This window comes from Python bivittatus, unplaced genomic scaffold (genome assembly GCF_059951505.1).
Source record: "Python bivittatus isolate LINGU-HERP-01145 unplaced genomic scaffold, Pbiv_v1 ctg000530_np1212, whole genome shotgun sequence".
In the NCBI taxonomy this organism is placed as follows: domain Eukaryota; kingdom Metazoa; phylum Chordata; class Lepidosauria; order Squamata; family Pythonidae; genus Python; species Python bivittatus.
In genome coordinates, this window is record NW_028277085.1 from 2,197,899 (window position 1) to 2,217,315 (window position 19,417).

The window sequence follows — 19,417 nt, forward strand, 5'->3', positions numbered from 1 at the left end:
GTCTGCAATTCTTAAAGCAACAAGTAAAGTATTCTATCTGGGAAAAAATTCAATGCAAAGTAGGGTTCTAAATACAAGTTTAGCTGCCTAACCAAACACTGGCTTAAGGAACCACTCCAAAGTACCTGTTTTTGTTGGGTATAATGCCTCTTTCCACTTCCTTGTGATTCTTGCCAATCCGAATTGCCAGCCAGGAGCCAAGCTTGCCATTGTATAATGTGTCCACCACACGGAACACCTCTCCTTTGTTGAAGCTGAGCCCATAAGGAGACTCTTTCTCATACTCAAAATGCGTTCTGATGTAGAAGGAATCTCCCACATCGGATTCAACAATGCGCCGATAAACTGTAACAAGATAGAAAAAGAGACTGAATGTTACCCTAACACTTATAAAAAGTGATTACAGGTAGTCCTCACTTAACGATCACAATAGGGACTGGAAAATTGGTCATTAAGCAGGGTGGTTGCTAAGCGAGTCACCATGTGACCAGACCTGATTTTACAACCATTTTTACAATGGTCGTTAAGCGAATCATGTGGTTGTTAAACAAATCCAGCTTCCCCAATGAACAGTTTTTGTTGGAACGTGCTTAACAACGACGATTCACTTAATGACCACGGTGATTTGCTTAATGATGTCATAAAAAGGATCGCAAATTGCAATCACGTGACCGGGGGGTTGCGATGGTTTTGACGGTCATAAAGCATTTTTTCCAAGGCCGTCGTAACTTTGAATCATCGTTAAATGAACAGTCGTTAAGCAAAGACTACCTGTATTGAACAAGACTAACTTGGGTTCAGAAACAGCAGAACGTCCCCATTGGTGGAAACTTTCAAATCTGGGAGTACCACTAGACAAAATTCAATGTACTGTGGTGACAGGATAAATCCCTAAAGCCTGACTACTCTGCATTACAGCTGCAAGATATTTGCCTTTTTCCTTAATAACGAAGATCTCGACCTCTCTTGCCTGGAGCTCGGAGAGAATCAAAGTTCACATCTAAGAGAAAGTGAACGGGACCTTCAGGTCTCAATGTAAACATTCCCTTATTTGTCATCCAGACAATAATACTGCAGATCACGGTGTGAAGAAAACAGGGGTAAAGTTCTACTGGTGGATCACTAGAAGCTTATGCTATATTGCCCCTGGTTCCTGACTCCTAATTATTTGACAGTGCCAACACTTCCCCCCAGTAATAATGCCAGAATTCCTGGTCTCAAATGCAGATTTATACTTGAATATCCAGGGTACCTCTTATGCCAGTGTTGTCCAAATGTGGCCACTTTAAGATGAGTGGACTTCAACTCCCAGAATTCCCCAGCCAGCATGGCTGGCTGGGGAATTCTGGGAGTTGAAGTCCACTCATCTTAAAGTGGCCACGTTTGGACAACACTGTCTTATGCAGTAACTCTACCAGATACCCTGGAACTGCAGCTTACAAAATTCTGGTCCTACCTTATAGAGTGCTTGAACCAATTCCTTCCCTTCCATTCTTGACCCACACGTCAATTCAAAACTTTAAGGGAAGAAGCCTTCATTATCTGTCAAGCAAGTCTACCAGAACAACCGAAGACTGTTTACTCACCGTCTTTCTTCTTCTGTGCTAAAATTGTTACTTCTTCTCCTTTAGGCAGGTCAAGCAGAAAGAGAACCGCTTCCTCTCGGATGATATTGGTAAAGTCTACGTTATTTACCTGGTGCGAAAAAGGAAGATAAACATTACGAAAATAAAGATTTACAATGCAATGAACAGAATCCAAGTACGTAGCAATATATTTTTCTGAAACAGCTCTAGTGAGTTTATATTATACTGCTTATGCCCCAGATGTCCTATTATTCATTTGACTTGAATAAATTTTGCCGGGTGAGCGATTCTTCTTCCCATTTCAGAGAAGTTTCCGACACGGTGCTAAACGTGCTTACCTGAAAGCTAATCCTGTTGATCTTGAACGAACTATGCTTGCTTAGGCACACACTTCTACGAAGGCTAGTGGGGGGGAGCCCATTGCCCATGGACACCAGCTGGGAACAGGAACACTGTTCCTCACAGGTCCCCGTTCCAACCCCTGGCTTCTTGCCCTCACTGCTTTATGGACAGATGGCACCCATTGTGCAGAAAACAATTTATCACCCCATGCAATTTGTTTGGGGTATGTCCGTGTCACGCTTCGTTTTATTCATGGGGAAAGAAAAACACAGAAAACAGGTAAGAAAGGAAAACGTAGAGCTTGAAGCAGAAAAGACACGGTTTGCTCACAGCCACTTGGCATCATCCTGCACTAGGAAAAGGCCTGTTGCAGCCATGCCAAACTTGGTTTTCCTCACGTTGGGGTCCTTCCAGTTGCTATCCCGCTATCCGCTAGCTTGCTACTCCCCAGCCAGCATGGGGAGTATCCAATAACATCCACAGATTATTCACTGATTGCACCAACCCAGACTGACCCACTGGATTGTCCTGGATATGGAGGACTTCTTGAACTCAGGGATCTTCTTGCATTCTTTTGTTATTCTTTCAGTTTCTTCTCCTGTGGGGCAATGACCCTGAAACCCATCTAAGCCTCAAAGGTTCCCTGCCTCAAAGCTCATGGGCTTTTCCACAAGGGGACATGCCAGCTTCTTACTTCTGCATCGCCGTTCTGAAATTTCACCTGGCCTTCAGTTTGGCCAGGCTGGGGCACTGCCCTCTGCCATTCTGTGCAGGCACAACAGAAGTGCCCCCCTCCGTCAGCACATATATCCCTGTGGGGGACAGCTCAGGCGAGTCCACGGCCCATCTGCTCCTCTTCTGCTCTCTCTGCAGGGAATCCCAGATGACTTTCATCCATCTTCTCCTGAAGAAATTCCCTGAACAGACCCAACCTCTCTTGAACGTCGCTTGGCCTGAGCAGGATCCAGATCTCTCTTCCCAGGTGGCTCAGTTCTGGGCCTCCAAATGTATTCTCTGTCTTTCCTTATGATTGAAGAATTATGTATCTGTGCATGCGTGTGGGTGTATATATAACCTTCCTATGCTTGTGTGTGTATATGTTTGTGTGTTTATCTGTTTTATTTGTATTAGTACCATCCATTGTTCCTTGTGACCAAAGAATTGTATTAATATATATTTTTAATGTTATCTTTTTACACTTATATATTCACACACACGTCTGTGTGTGTGTTTGTGTGTGTGTATCTGTTTTATTTGTATTTAACTTATGGCCATAATAAAGACTGATCAATTGATCAGTCAGCTTCCTCCTCATCACTTGCTCTTCATCCTTTACTATGCTTGACTTTTCCTCGCAGCTCCTCACTCTGAGGGCATCTACCCAAGCAATTTGTTTTCCACTGAATGAAGCTCATACGAAGGGAAAGTGACAGCCTTGTTCTGCAACTCCATATCCCTGAAATTTCCGGTCCTCTTAGTGGCCTCAACAGCCACCAGCAGATGTCTCCCCAGAGCACCCTCTTTAACCTTGGACCATAACTTCTTTGCTAATCTCCAAAATGTTCTCATCTCTACTTCTACAAATACACCTAGATATTTCTTTGATGGCATTTTTGGTCCCACGGTGTTGCAGCTTGACTGTAATAAAAACAGGGATTGCAACCTACCCTGAGAATCTGATCTCCTTCTTCCAAGCCTTCTTTAGCAGCAGGACTGTCCTCCAAAACACCAGCCACAAATATTCCAACGTCATTGCCACCAGCCAATCTCAAGCCAACGCTGTCTCCTTTTTTGAATTTTACAAGTTTCATGCTTGGCCTGTGAGAATTAGAACAGATTTTCAACCATGTGGGTCTGTGTTCCCTTGTCTTGCCATCCCCTACTTTTTGCGCATCATGACGATTTGGTGGACCGTGAAATGCGGTCAAGACACAGAGTCGGTCAAAAGGGATCCAAAGTCCCTACTCATTTCAAGGAAAGCTTTAGTGTTGCTAAAGGTACAAAATTAAGCAGCATAAGTGTAAATCCACTAGAAACAAGGATCAAACTTGCATGATTACTTTTTTCCCTCCCCAAATGAAAAACCAGTGACCCCAAACCTAAGCAACCTGGAATCAAGAATGAATGCGTAAAAGGCATGGGAGAAAAACCAATCACCTAATGTAGTCTTGGAGAAATACACTCTTTTCTTCCTTTCTCTGTTCTCACACCACCACTTACCAAAAGAGAACAGTGAGGAACAGCTGGAGAGGGGCTGAATGACCCATTTAGTACTTATTAAGACTTAACAAGTGAATTTCTGAAGCAGGGACACGAGACAGGGACAACCAAGAGTGTCTGGATTGCTCCCAACTCCTTATAGCATGCAGACATGGTGGCATTTTCTTGGCTTGCTACTGCAGAAGGTCTGGAAGGATCCCCGAGTGGGACCCAAACATTACTCGGAAAGGCGAATGCTTCACAACGGCTGCAGCACAAACTGGGGAGGACCCAGCTTGGAAGCCACAGAATGTGAGGTAGACCATGTGCCTGGCAACAAGAGTCTAGCTCAGAAGATGCCTACAAGACCGACTGTTGGGCGACCCCCATAAAGGACACCCCTATGCTGATGTGAGACACGGGAAGGGCAAAAAAACCCCATTACCGAAGCATCCCATCTTCATGTGTTGAGTTGGGCAAAGGGCCATCGGTTGGACTAACTGGTAAATCCACATCTGGCTGGCCTGCCTGCGCGTAGACTGGCTTTGGTTCTGTTCAGAAAACACAAAACATCTCATGGAATGAAGGATACCTTTTAATCAAAACCAAGCTCAGACATGGGTGTCACTTAGTTCACTCTTGCATGCCATTTGGACTCTCAAGAACACTAGGATGACTTCATCTTGTGCTCTGAGGGTAAGGAATATGTGCCATTTATTTAGAGACAGGGTGGGGTAGGATTTAAGGCGTCAGACTAGGAATGGGGAGATCCTGGGTTCTAGTCCCCCCTTAGACACAGAAACTCAAGGGATGACTTTTCTCCTTTCAAGCCTAACCTAGCCGGCACGATTCTTACTGTGGGGGAAAATAGGAAGAGTGAGCATTACATCTGTTGCCTTGAGTTTCTGAATAAAAGGCAGGATACAAGTCAAATAAATAATAAATACTGTTGCATCCATGTCACCATAATTACTGGAAGAGAGACAGTATGGAAGCCAGGGAGGAACAGTAAAACATTTGGCTGTCTCAAGTTCATTATCTTACACGATTCAGAAATATTAACAAGAAGATTAGGAGTTAGTTCAAACAGCTGTTTATAAAGCTCCTCCATCACCATCTGGCTGTTAATTTAGAGTGTGGGAGACCACATAAATATAGTAGTGCAGATAATAGCAATGGTTTGGGAAGGTAAATACGGGGTGATTATATGGCGGAATGTTTTGGTATGTGCCAGTATGCAATCTTACGCTTAATTAAGAACATGTTAATGTGAATCTAGAAATTAGCATGTAACCATAAAGATCAAGGTTGTGTATATTTTCATTCATTCATTCATTCACTATTCATACATACGTGTGTGTGTATTTGTATTTGTGTGTGTGTGTGTGTGTGTGTGTGTGTGTGTATAAATAAAATTAAAGTTAAGTGATAACGTAATGCTTACCAGGAAGGGGTGGCGTCTGTTTGTCATTTCTTTCTGCTACAGATTCTTCTACTACTTTGGGAAGAGAAGCTTCCTCCGTGCTCTTCACAGGTGTAGAAACTGCTCCTGGCTTCACTATTCTTTCATCATCTCTATTCCAATGACTAAATCAAGAGAAACAACACTCCCTTTCAAATTGGCAGCCGTAATTATATGCTTTAACAAGGAAATCCAGACATTTCAAAACAAAGATCTACTACGGTAGGTGGCACAAAATGGGGAATAAACAACCTGCTTGGGGTCTTTTGCTGGAAAATACTCAATTTAAGGCCCCTGAGAGCTGGCCTTTCCAGATGTGTAGACATAACTTCTTCCATTACTTGGTTACAGGGATATGAGCTTGGAACGACCTAGGAGAGCCTGGGTCAAGATCTTCCAAGGTCTTCAATCTCATGATAGAAATGAGGCCTATATGTCCTCCTACAAATTAAGGAGTGTCAGTACTGGCTCCAACACTTGATACATATGCTTCCTTTATCTTTGCCCCCTTGGCTGATTGGGCCCCACAGACCGTGCCACCCCAAAAATATGGAACAATGTCAGATATCTCAGTGCCTTAGCACTATAATGCTGAAAGATGGAGAGAGAGAGCAAATAAAGAACAGGTAAAAGGGCCAATGCTATCTTCAGCACTTAATTAGCCTTCCAGATCCATGAAGCTAATGCCATTCAGTGGTGGACAGCCCCCCAATTTCAATCCTTGCTCCACCACAGTATTTACCCCCCACTCTGGACCAGTACTAGTAGAAGACAAGCAACTACACATGCAGTTTTGAGGATGGACAACATAAAAGAATGAAGCTGTACTTATTCTAACTCTCTTCCCAGGCACAGCTAATATACTCATGTATTACAATAGCAAATAATATACTCAGGATTGAACTGTTATGTTCTTGGTGCTCTCTGAGCTTGGTTGTTTTCCCGCACCAAGAACCCGATACTCATTTATCTTTGGTGTAATAAATAATACGCAAAGCAAGTTTAGTTTTAAAAACTGCTTTTCCCCATAAATGAACACGAAGGCTACAAAACCCAACCCAGAGCTTTGCTTAGCTCTGATGGATCAACTTCCTGCAGGTAGATGGCACCATTACCTCTACAAACTCTGAACCACATCTTTGAAGAGGCCACTGTGTACAACACATCCCCTTGAATTAGGACTTCAACTGCTGCCTTTCAACAGCAGCTTCTTGAAAGATCAAGAGATCTGTACCAAAAGCCATCAATAGTTATGAACTGAGAAGGTACAAGAATGAGCATGATTACGATTACCATCACAATGATATGATTATCATTATAATGACAATTATTGATTGTGCAGTCATGTCCTTGTGTTACTGTTCACTTAATAGGAAAAATGTCCCATTGCTTTTATTGAAAAACCCGGTGATTCCCAAAGCAAACACGAATACTAAATCTCTTGCAGAAAAATGCCATTTTTAGTTTCATGTACAAGAGAGAATCTAGAGTAGAATACGTTATGATAAATATAAGGAAAAACCCAGCCTGATACAGTATTTTCTACCCACTCTGGAATCCAGTGTATCCCTGACATCATTAAAATAAGTATTTTTGTTTAATTAAAACATTTCTGTTTCTCTCTTTAACATACGCTGCAATTTAAAAAAAGCATCCTCAAATTCAGTAAAAGGTATTATTTCTGATAAACATTCATCAAAAGAAAATTCTCCATAGCAATAGCTGTGATGATATTTATCCAACAGAAGAAAACAGATAAAGGACCTTTTTTTAAAAAAGCAAACAAACATGGAAAGAAGGGTAGGATTTTCTGGGCTATCAGGGATCCCTTGCAAGATATCTCCCCCAAACTTTTAAATTTTGGAGGAAAGTTAGCTATATATGCACACATGGGCCCAGCACCCCTCAACACTTTCTACACTTAGGGAGTCAGCAGGGAATATCCAGTACAATCTGACCAGCATCAAATGCCACCATTTCTCCATTAGCATGAGAGCTACATATATTCTCTTCTCTGAAAGAAGGTTCTCAGAGCTGAACAAAAACTGATTCCAAACATCACTTCTGAGAACTGCTGGCCCATACATCTGAAACTGAGTAGTGGGGTTGAAGCTGAAAGATACTGTTGAGAGAAAGATGGCTACACTGGCAAAGCCTTCCCACCTGCAATTCCCTCTCATGGTCAACCACACTTTATTTCATGTCACTGTGTTTTAACGCAGTTACCCATAAACACAGCTTATACTGGGTCACCTCATTAAACTCTTTTTTGTTAGATGAAAGACCTGCAAAGGTTGAGACACACATCTTCCTAGCATTGCTTCAAGCACTCCTTTGATTTTCAAAGTGCAAATTCAACCCTGTCCTATTTGCCGAAACAGCTGTGTGGTTTCTTTTGATCTAGAGCAATGTTTGTCAAGTTATAGAAGAAGCATCCACAGCTGGACAGAAGTTGTGTTCGAAACTCCAGTCCAGAAATGTTCTGCTTTTCTTCTGGCTGTTCTGGGGATATTTAACCTGCCTGTTGCAGTGTTCCAGATGTGGTCTGGCTTCAGCTATTTCTGGAACAGTGCAAACTTCCAGAGGAAACCAAACCACCCAGAATGGCTGAATTGTTGTGTTCCAGAACCACAAGACTTTTTACATATCCTTAATGGGCAACATTACAGCTCTAAGATGGGTTATACCAGCCAATTCCTCAACAGAGAACAACGTTGGGGAAAACCACCTCAGGGAGAAAGCTCCTTCAAGTTTTAGAAGCAGAGTTGGAATGTCAATCCCTGAAGAGTTAATGGGCCTCAAAGATTCTGTCCCCGACACATAGGTACGTTGTAAACTACTGCTAAATGGTTTGCCTCTTACAATGTACTGAACTGCCTGTTGGCCTTAAACTATTCAGCTCTGAAGTGATTTCTTGAAATGCCAACGCTCAAGCACTGCTTTTTGAAGTGGCCCTTTGCCCTTTCTCAGCTTCTCCTGCTCTCCACTGCACCCACCCTCTGCTAAATGGGTGAATTATTTTTTCATGTTACTTATGTGGAGAATGACAACTATGTTGCCCATACAAAAGCTAGTGGCTGATCTGTTAGTGTCCCAAATCTCTCCAACAGCAAGCTCCTCCTTGGTCTGTTTGGGTCCTTAATCTCCCACAGAACCCCATAAGGTTCACATGGAACCTTTGGGTTCTGTGGAAGCCAGTTTGAAAAACCCTGGGTTACTACATCCTCCCACCTGGAGAAAAGCTTTTTGGGTAGGATGAAGCAGGGAGACCTCCTTCATCCAGACTGGAGCAGGTCAAATAGCGAGCGCATGTCTCTCCTTTTTGGAGAAGACATGCACTGGGTAAACTGGCAGGGTCCATCCTGTGCCCTCTCTGCTGAAGGAACACAAGGTTCACCTGGTACATCTCTTCCATATCACAAGAGTCACCCACAAGCCAGCCCAACAGACCAGCAAAGGACAATCCAGATTGCCACCAGCTGCGAATGGTTCTGCCACAGAGCAATCCTACGCACCCTTTGCTCATGATCCTTTTTTGTTTTTGGTCTTTTTATGCCCAATTTATTACAGCCTTTGGCTAAAAACAATAAAGTTGCTGAACTAAGTAAGATTCCAGATGCTTATTTCACTGTGATCGTTCCTACCCGCACGTGAAAAAGGAGTCTTCTATTAAAATTCTGAACGAAGGGAAACAAAAAATATCATGGTGACCACACTTCCCAAACCTATCCTAAATTTTGAACTTTCTAGTAAGTATCCAATTTTCAGTTTTGTTTTGATAAAAAAAGATGGTGCAGGAAGTGTCTTGACACTGTCATTGTTTCTGGGTGACAGAATGCTGTTAAAAATTACAGCTGCATTTCCCATGAGTCAGCCAAGGTGTTATTTCACTCTGTATGTGTTCTGGCAGTATAGCTTTTACTTCCAACATCTGTGCTGTGTCAGGAAGGATATTTTTTTTTCCTTTATTAAAGGATGCTTAACCCTGCAACATTCTAAAATAACCCGCAGTCATAAAAAGGGAAGTCAGCTTCATGATGGTTTCATCAGGGGCCGTTCATTTCTTACTGAATTTCCACCCTCCCAACCAAAACATGCCCGCTTCCATCATGCAGCACTCCCGTTTAGCGAGGTACATTTCCACCAAGAGAAAAATGTGAATAATTCCATTAGAGTAATTTCTGCTTTTTTCCCACAGCACCGTGTTTCTCAACCTTGGCAGCTTGAAGATGTCTGGACTTCAACTTCCAGAATTCCCCAGCCAGCATGGCTGGCTAGGGAATTCTGGGAGTTGAAGTCCACACATCTTCAAGTGGCCAAGGTTGAGAAACACCACTGTAGGGACTGCAAAGCCTTCTCAGTAGCACTTGTGCATCACTCACAGACGTAATTCTATTGGAGGGGGGCTTCCTCAAAATATTTTTAGTTGCAGAAAAGATCAGTGTTGCCGGATTATAATTCTCCAAGGACCACTTTGTTGAATGTAGTCAAAACTCTTGCTAAGGGTTTCTCCACTGCACCAAGACATTAAAATCATGACTAAGCCCCAATATCTGGGTTCATACATAACCCAGATAAAGTTGTGGCTTAGCATAGAGGTATGAACCTGGCCAGAGTCTCCAGAAGTAATTAGAACTGATAAAGCCCCAACGTTGGAATCTTACAATGCAATACGAAAGCATTAGAAGTGAACAGGCAGCTAAAGAACTTTAGAAAAGAAAGGAATGCTCCATATTTCAATTTTATATTCACTTTCCTTCCAAAGCAGTTAGCACCTTAAAATCAATGAAAACCATCATATACTCTGAATAATCCCCAGGAACCTCCAACACTGCATTCGCTATAACCAGCATTTCTTCTAATCAATATTGGAATGAAAGCCAAGCCAAAGCTTTGTGAAAGAGCCGAGCAAATCGAAAAGAAAAGTATCAAGGCCATGCGGGCCCCCTAGTCCTCCGTGGGTCACTGCTCGTGAATCATTTTCACCTTGGCCACAGCATAATTCATGGCATCCTTGAAATCTAAGGGACTTTCTTGATGGCCCAAGAGTTGAATCCTATGCTCCTTTCCTAATTTTATTTGGGCTCCAGCAGCCCTAATTAGTTTTCATCCACGTTTAATGAAGACCCTTCGCCACGATTTCACTGTGCGGCAAGCTGAAGAAGTACTAAAGCATAAAATATAATTTAATATAGTCTTCCCCATCCTGGACATCTTCCAGATGGGCCCATTTCAACTCTCAGGATTCCCCAGCCAGCACGACTGTCCCGAGAAATCTGGAAGTTGAAGTCCTCACACCTGGATGGTGTGAAAAATGCTACTGAGTAGCTGACTCATTCAAACATCCTATCGTTTGTTAAAGCTTGCATGTTGCATATTCCCAATTAGGACCGCCTTACTGCTAGCTGGGGAAAATGTATATAATTCCAAAATCCATAGCCCCCTTAGGTGGCATCTCAGAGCCAACCCTCGATGAGGCCAAATCAGAACTCTAAAGATAAGAACTAGCACTTGGAAAGAAACGGGTCCACCGGTGCATCCTGCAACTGCTGTATGGTGGTGCCACCCCACTGCTCCTGCATTCACCCCGAGCAGCCAGCCTCCCGTCCATCTTTCAGCAAAGTCTGTTTCAAAAGAGCAGAAGGCGACCATCACCTGCCATTGTTGGGCTGCTGTGGAGAATGTCTGGTATGGTCTGAAGGTTCTGACCTCTGGTCAGGAGATCGTGAACGACTGCGGCGGGGCTTGTCATGGGATCGGTTGGAATGATCGGATGCCAGCGACTGAATTTCTGAAATGTCTGTTAAATAAAAGTTGGTTTTTTCATGAGATGACTTAGAAGTAAAATGATGGCATGACCTCCCTAAAAACGAACACACGTTTGGGCAGAACTTGGGCCGTCTGCTTTCCAAACAAGGTCGACACTGTTTGCACAATCTTGTCAGCGGGTGGACTCTTAATGCATTGGTTTCAGCCCTTCCCCTGCAGAAGCCCCCAGCAGCCCCGTGGTTCTGCTCGGCACATCACAACTTTTGGTCTCGGGGAACGACCATGTGGCAAGAGGAAGACCACTGACACTCACCATCTCTTTCTGAAGCATTGGCTGAGTGAATGCTATCGGAAAGATCTGGGACATTCAACAGAGTTGCTCGCTCATCCCTTTGAACCACCATCTTCAACTTGCCCTTTGACCTTTCTATGAGGGTTTTGGCATCCGTCAATGACATATTTTCCGTGACTGTTCCGTTTATCTGCAAGAGAACAAAGTGATTACTGATAGGAACAACCAACAGGACCTACACCTTAATGGCATCTTTGAAGAATTAAAAGGGTGGGGTGGGGTGGAAAACGTCACTAGCTTTATCTAGACCAGCTTGCCCCAATCTGCTGGAATGTAATTCCCACTATCTCCAGTAAACAAGGCCAGACAGATAAAAGATGGGATAAAAGACTGGTCTAACATTTCATCAAACTCGGTTAATAACATTCCAACATCTTCTGCCCTTTAAACAGTTGAATCCTTTTATTTAATACTCCAAAATATTTTTTTAAAAAAAACAGACCTTTTAAAATCAACTTACTAAAGGGAAAAAAAAAAAACTCTGTAATTTTCCAGAATCAATGGTTTAATCAATTAAACCAACCATGTATTTTTCTGACTCCTCTTTTCCAGAGCCAACATCCAGCCCCCTTCCGGGGATCAAGCTGACTTGACCTACGTCTCAGAGGATTGAAAACAAACCTGATTGTGAACACCAGATTTTTTAAAATTGCGGTATCATGGAAACCTGACAGAGATTTCAACTCAAGCTGGAAACCATTCTTAAAATATAATCTAAGGCATGAACTAGTACCGTACCCAAAAACTGGGTTTATCTAGGGATGGAATTTATATTTCAATTTTATCAGATACTTAGAAAATGAAGAATAATGTCTTTGCAATAGGGACTGAATTTCTTATAACGTATGGTTTTATTTGGAGATTCATACTGTACTATAGTATATAGCAGTGTTTCTCAACCTTGGCCTCTTGAATTCTGGGAGTTGAAGTCCACACACCTTCAAGTGGCCAAGGTTGAGAAACACTGCTCCACACAAAACAGATGCTAACACCGACCTATAAAAACAGAGAGAGAGAGACTGTACCTTCAGGACAACGTCTCCTTCCTGAATGTTGCCATCCTTTGCTGCCAGACTGTCTTGAGAAATTTCTTTCACAAATATGTGGCTGGCCAGGCGCAACCCGTATTCTGTCCCAAGCAAAAACAAACCCAGAGGCGTTGTCAACTCGGAGCAAGCATAGTACAGCTTCCCTAAACCTGCTTGTTCCACAAACTGCACCTTCCTTGACTCTACCAATTCCCATGCAGCATGGCTGGGCACATTTTGGGGGAAAGACGTTGACCCGTGTCTGATTTTTTTTCTTTCAGCAGGTGTTGGAGCTGCTGTCTCCTCCTGGGGTAAGATGAGAGGCTGTGCAGGAGACGACCTTCTTTGTGATGGAATGTTCTACCAGCAATATCCAAAGCCCCCTGGGCCTCTGGTTCCACCTAACCCAGTGTTTTTCAACCTTGGCAACTTGAAGATGGGTGGACTTCCAACTCCTGGAATTCCCCAGCCAACCTGCTCTAAGATACGTGGACTTTCCACTCCTAGAATTGGCTGGGGAATTCCGGGAGTAGAAGTCCGCCCATCCTCAAGTTGCCAAGGTTGAAAACACTGATCTAGCCCAATAGGACCTACTCTAGACCATGTCACCCTGAGATGGGGCTGCCATTCCCTGATTCTTTTTTCTTCACTCCTTAAGCCAGTGGCTTTCAAATGATGTGAGGATACGATGCCCTAAAAGATACAAGCACTGGTGCAACCTCCCCCTCCCGCCCATGAGTAAAGCTAATGATTTCATTGGGATTAGGCTCAGACAAGAAATAAATATACCACTCCCTTGTATTAATTACATTTTAATTTAGGCATCACAAGGGTTTTCAAAGTTGTAGCCCTGCAAGATTGTGCAGGCCAAGCGGGGAACAAAGCCCACAACAAGTGTGGGCAATGCTGTCCTTGCCCAGCAAGACTGATGAGGGTTTTTTTTAATGTTGTAACCGGGTGACCACCCTCTCCATTGCGTGCAACCCCCTGGGAGGTCACGAGGTGTAGCTGGAGAAGCCCTGCCTGAATCTGACCCAAGTGGATTGACTTAGCCCCTTTCAGAGCTGTGTTCTTGTCACATGATTCCTGTGCTTTGAACCTCAATCCACAAAGCAATCTTTCTTTGGATTGGAAAGTGGACTCCCCTAGCCTGACACGGCCAATCTAGATTAGGACAGAAGGTTATTCTGAAGTGTGGACAGCCAGGGAGAAGGCAGGGATGTCACATGATTACCGAACAGCAAAAACACCAGGTTTTGAATGGGTCTAAAATCTTCAAGTGGCAAAATTAAGTCTGTAACTTATATGCAAAATGTGGTTGTGAGACGGACTCATTGGTCATTCATGTATCCTTCAGTCCTCTCATGACTGAGGATCAGCTATTAAGCAAACTTGTTTTGCCAATTCATTCTTGGAGGAATACAATCAGAAGAGCTGAACAGCGAAACAGCCAGTTAAATTAGTGCCACTCTTTATTCAGGTAAGCAAAATCCTCCAAATTTGGGCTAAAAAGTTAGGTTGGTGAAAGGGAAAAGGTAAATTGGAGGAGGAGAAGGAGGAGGAGGAGGAGGAGAAGGGGAAGAAGAGGAAGAGGAAGGAGGAGGAGGAGGAGGAGGAGAGGAAGAAGAAGAGAAAGAGGGAGGAGGAGGAGGATTATTATTATTTTATACATTTTTGGCCAACTCAAGGTGGCAAACATACCTAATACTCCTCCTATTTTCCCCACAACAACAACCCTGTGAGGTGGGTTGGGCTGAGAGAGAAGGACTGGCCCAAAGTCACCCAGCTGGCTTTCATGCCTAAGGGAGGCCTCGAACTCACCATCTCCTGGTTTCTAGCCCAGCACCTTCACCACTACTTTCGTTTCTTCTTCCCTATTCATGTCCCCCCAAAGGTGCCTTCTACATTTCAGCTGGTATTTTCTACTGGGTTAACACATCTTCAGTCTGCTGCCTTCGTTTTACACTCTAAAAGACCGGGGGGGGGGGCGGTAATTCTTTAAGGAAGTCCACCCGCTGAGTCAAGGTTTGTAAGAAGGCAACGTACCTTCATTCTTCCTTGATTTCACCAGCGTGACCTTTGTGGGTTTTGCGGGTTGACTGGAAGCCACTGATCTCCGGTCTGACCTGGGTGATGCGCTCCTTTCTCTACTTGCGCTCCGGTCCCGCGTCCAACTTTTCTCGTGCCTTCTGCTTGTAGCACCGTGGGAACTTCTGGGGTCATGCAGCTCCTCTTCGTAGCTGTCGTCATCATTTTCAGAGACTGGATCAGGATCTGTTCGAGTGACTGGGATCTGAGTTTTCTTCATTCTTCGGATGGTCTGGAATACATCACAGGCATCATTTGTTTCTGGTAGAGATGTCCAGCTATCCACATGCCAAACACAGAATGCATAACATTCTGGATATAGTGATGGATTTTAAACATAAACTTATGTTTATGTTAGCAGCTACTATCTAGTATACCTATTAGTGTAATACCCAGAAGGAAAGAAGCAGTTAAATTATTCCTTTTTTGACTCCATCATTTTGCTCCAAGATGGATTTAGAAAACATTAAAAATGTAACTGCAAATTAAAAACCAAGAGTGAAAGTATGTACAGAGAAAAACTGCTAAGATAAGCATTACTGGAAAAGAATCAAGTGCCCTGTTAAAAAGGTTGCTGGGGAAAAGGTTTACTTGCTTCGTATTTCATCCATAGCATGCAAAAGAATATAATTACTGAGAGAGCAAATGTGTTCTAAGTTCTAAGTCGGGTTCCCCAAAGTGGTCCATATTGACCCCCAAGGGTGAATATGGGACTATCCATTGTTGTTATTATTCATAGTACTAATAGTTAAGGTAGCCTTTATTACATTATTTTCATATAATAAATGCTTGGGGGATTGAGGAACAACCTGAAACTTCACGAAGGGGTCGCTGAGCTGAAGAGTTTGCAGATCCCTATTCTAAGGGTGAGCCAACCAAACAAATCAAGACTTTGACGGTACCCTATTAAAACGGAAGCCCCATCACCTTCTTCTTCCAGTTTTCTCTGGCTGCGACAAGCTGCTCCCCAGAGGAGAAAGCTGTGGAATTCCCAGTCCCCACCCCACCAGATTTCTGCCTTGTTTACATGGCAAACATGGTGCTGGCAGCAGAGTGCCCACGGCACCACCCAAGGCTTTGATATTTCTGCACGGCTGCAACCCCCTACTGATAGTCCCAAAGAGGGTTTGGGCATACACATTCGAGACCAGGCTGCCTTTGGGCCTTTTACTCTGGATCGCCCCTGCTGCAAAACACATCCCTTTCTTGTCTGCAACTCCCCTGCCTCAAGGTTCAACACATCGGCCGCCTGCTCTGGCTTTGAGCCTACAAGTGTTGATAAGCAGATTAAATATACACACCTGCCAAGCCCAGAGATGCGCCTTTGCACCATCAACCATTTTGTGCCAATGTCCTTTACAAAAGAGCCCTTTTTCACTGAAGGAGCTGTAGCCAATATGCTACTGTTTAGGAGTTCAAGATAACTTTTAAAATATCCATGAACGAAGCTGTTTTAAGCCTTGGCTAGGATAGGTTTTCTACCATTGAATTTCCATTCTGGGTCAAGCCATCAACTCCTTGGTCTCACCACGCATGTGCCGCTGGAAAGAGGAAGTCCCATCACACACACACGCAGGGTTGCCAAATTCAAGAGAGGGCCGTTCTCCACACACTTGGCTATATTCTCCATTTTCATCCATCCATCCATCCATCCATCCACCCACCCTTCCATTTATATGGTTGCTCACTCAACCCACAATCGACTAACAAACAACAGAAAAACCAATAATAAGAGAACAAACTAAAAATTGGTGTGAAATTAAAAGCAGACCAAAGTGCTCAGAGCAATTCAACCTACTTCTAATCAAAACAACTAAGATGGGCTTCTTCCACTATTTATCCCAATGCCTGAGGGAAGAATAAGTGCCTCATGAAAGGCTGAAGGTTGGAACTTTCTGAATCTTGGCAAGGGTGGGTGAGGGGAGTTCCTTAGGGCAGGTGCCACAACAGAGGAGGCATGCTTCCTGGGTCCCGTTAGATGGCACTCTTTAATGGAAGAGACCCAGAATACACTCGTTTTGTTGGACCACGTGATAAGGCAAGAAACAAATAAATTGAAAAATAACAGTAATTTATTAGATTTAATATAGCTACTCACTCCTCTGCAGGGTCTAGGTCCCAATAAATGCAGAAGAATATTTTACAACTTCCACCCCCAAATTATATTTGGTGCAGGAAAACAAACAAGTCAGAGCATTGTTCAGCCAAGGTTATGGTTGACAGATCATGTCTTCTGCAGCTGCTGTTCACCGCTGGGGGGAAACTACTGAGTCATGGATGAAAAGAAGAGCTGTGGTCAGAAGGACACAATTCAGCAGCCCACAGAACGATCCTTCTCAGCCACACCGGCCAAGGACTCTGCCCTGATTTCCAAATTCGGCTCTCTTCTCCAACCATCTCAGAGGGGTTCCAGCATCAGAGCTACCAACTTTTAGCAAAAGAATATGCAAAGGGATTGAACCAAGCCTATGATAGAGGCGTCCTGCCAAATCAACCCTTGAAGCTTCTTATTAACTTGTCTGAGCAAACAAAGCATGGCAACCCTTTCCTGGAAGACAGCTGTCCCTGGCATGCAACTTCAGGGATGCGGGCAAAAGGCTCCACTTACAATTCTGGCATTTTTCCCACTTTTCCTCAGCTGCTGGACGGCAAAAGCATGTTCCACGTTATCCATCGAAACGCCGTTAACCATTGTGACACGGTCATTCTCCCTGAAAAGGTTGGTTGGGAAAAGAAGAATGTAAGGGGACAGAGTGCCAATAAGACACCTCCCTCTGTTCACAAAGGAAGGAGAACCATTTGGTCAAATCCATAGTTAAAACTGAGAGATCTTCCACTTGGTGCAAGTTCTTCAGACCACTGCGATTTCTGCATCCCTCATTATTTTTTAACATGTTAAAAGCCTAAGGGCTGCATGTCTGTGAACTCAGCCTCTGCTTTTCTTGCACATTTCACGGCCTCCTTAAGTGTGCTGTTACACTGGCCATGGGAACCAGGTTTTGTTTCAAACCCGGATTTGAAATAGATTTTCAAAACCCAGCTAATGGTAGTGAACATTCACAGTATTCTAGCACCAAAACTCCTCCCTGGTTAAGAAAATTCAGGAGAGTCCACAGAAGTGTTTATACTGGGGCCATGGGGATAGGGGAAGAACGTATGATCCTGCAGTCCCATTATTCCAACGGTGGTGAAGAAAGAATGAATGTGATTCTTGTAACAGCTTCATGGAAACAGTTGGGTAAGAAGCAGCAAGAGGAATGAGCGGAGCCACAGAGTCCCAAAATCCACTCCCTAAATCCAAGGTTAAGGCGACACTTACTGTAATTGCCCTTCTGCTGGGCCTCCTTTGAGCACATCTGATATAACAATTGAGGTTTCACCGCTCTGGAAATGGGGATTATCTCGTCCACCCGATATTGCGATGCCGAAGCCAAACCCAGGTGCCTAAGAAGATCAGAAAGAAGGGTGGATACCAGTTGCAAGAAATTCAAGGAGCAGGCAATGTTGATGCGGCTTTAAACCATGCCCTTTATCGCGCCATCATTCTGAGCAAGGCGACAGCTTTCTACGGAACCACAATCTCAGATGCTGAAGTCCACGCACCTTCAAGCCGCCAAGGTGGAGAAACACTGCTCTAGTGCCATGCTTTTCCGTCAGGACCCGCATTTCACTTCCCCACAAAATTGCAAAAACTGTCTCACAAACCAGTTAAGACATGCTACAAAAGGGTTTCCCATCCTCTCCAACTGGTTAATGCTGGAGACGGAGTGTTTGCTTGGTGCAATGCAAATACAGTTGTTTTTCATGTGTCCAAAAAGCTAGAATGTAAAAGATTCTAAAAATCAGCAAGGCGGTGCAACAGCTTCTCTTTTGATAAATCTTCCTGCTGGTCAAGGAAGCAATATTCCTCTGCTCGTTTTGTTTTCTGTTTAGAAAATGGTTAAAAACAACATCAAAACAATCTTATTCCAGGCTGAGCATTAGCCAGTGAATTCCTAAATAAGTGGCCAGCAGGAGGGAAAGGATACGAAGTGGTGAGAACATTTTGGTTATAGTTTCACAAGCTAAGCATTTGGTTATATGCTTCACAAGAACATTTTACCCAAAACACTGGCATCTGACCTCAAGCCAGCCAAGTAGCAATTGTGAGAATTACATCAATAAATACATATTTATTATAATAAATATCCAAGGGTTTCTTAAATCTAGATTTTTAAACTTTAGTCAATAAGCCAACTAGAGGCAAAAATGAATATGTAAAACCAAGCCTATCAAAGCTGGTACGATTACTGCGAAGTCCCACTAGCCTTGCTCAAAATGTGAAGTGAGAATTGGAGGGGGTCCACAGTGCCACAGCCGATCCCTCAGCAGGCATCAGGCTGGCAAAGGGAACAGCCTACCAAATGCAAATCAAATAACAGAGGAATAAAAAAAAGAAGTTTGCCCTAATTTGGACTGAAGAGAAAATGTTGGTGGCAATTGGGTTAGCGCCTGGAGAGGAATAAGATGAAAACCGCACAGATGCTCTTCCTTCCTCAATGGGATTCTATTCACTATGCGCAGAACATATCACAATGGGGACAATGCTTCC

General features: G+C 43.6%; 1 protein-coding gene across 11 annotated transcripts in view; it reads right to left on the reverse strand.

Moving 5' to 3' along the window:
* Positions 1–19,417, reverse strand: part of TJP1 (tight junction protein 1) — a 78,928-nt gene that overhangs the window by 23,742 nt on the left and 35,769 nt on the right. For all 11 annotated transcript variants that reach the window (XM_088148340.1, XM_088148339.1, XM_088148341.1 and 8 more), the window contains 11 exons: positions 18,146–18,270; positions 17,435–17,537; positions 14,785–15,058; positions 12,736–12,839; positions 11,672–11,840; positions 11,245–11,389; positions 5,572–5,714; positions 4,573–4,678; positions 3,596–3,746; positions 1,587–1,695; positions 126–345 (listed from right to left, as the gene is read on the reverse strand). In XM_088148340.1, coding sequence (XP_088004466.1) covers positions 126–345; positions 1,587–1,695; positions 3,596–3,746; positions 4,573–4,678; positions 5,572–5,714; positions 11,245–11,389; positions 11,672–11,840; positions 12,736–12,839; positions 14,785–15,058; positions 17,435–17,537; positions 18,146–18,270 — 1,649 coding nt within the window. The remainder of the gene's footprint in view (positions 1–125; positions 346–1,586; positions 1,696–3,595; positions 3,747–4,572; positions 4,679–5,571; positions 5,715–11,244; positions 11,390–11,671; positions 11,841–12,735; positions 12,840–14,784; positions 15,059–17,434; positions 17,538–18,145; positions 18,271–19,417) is intronic.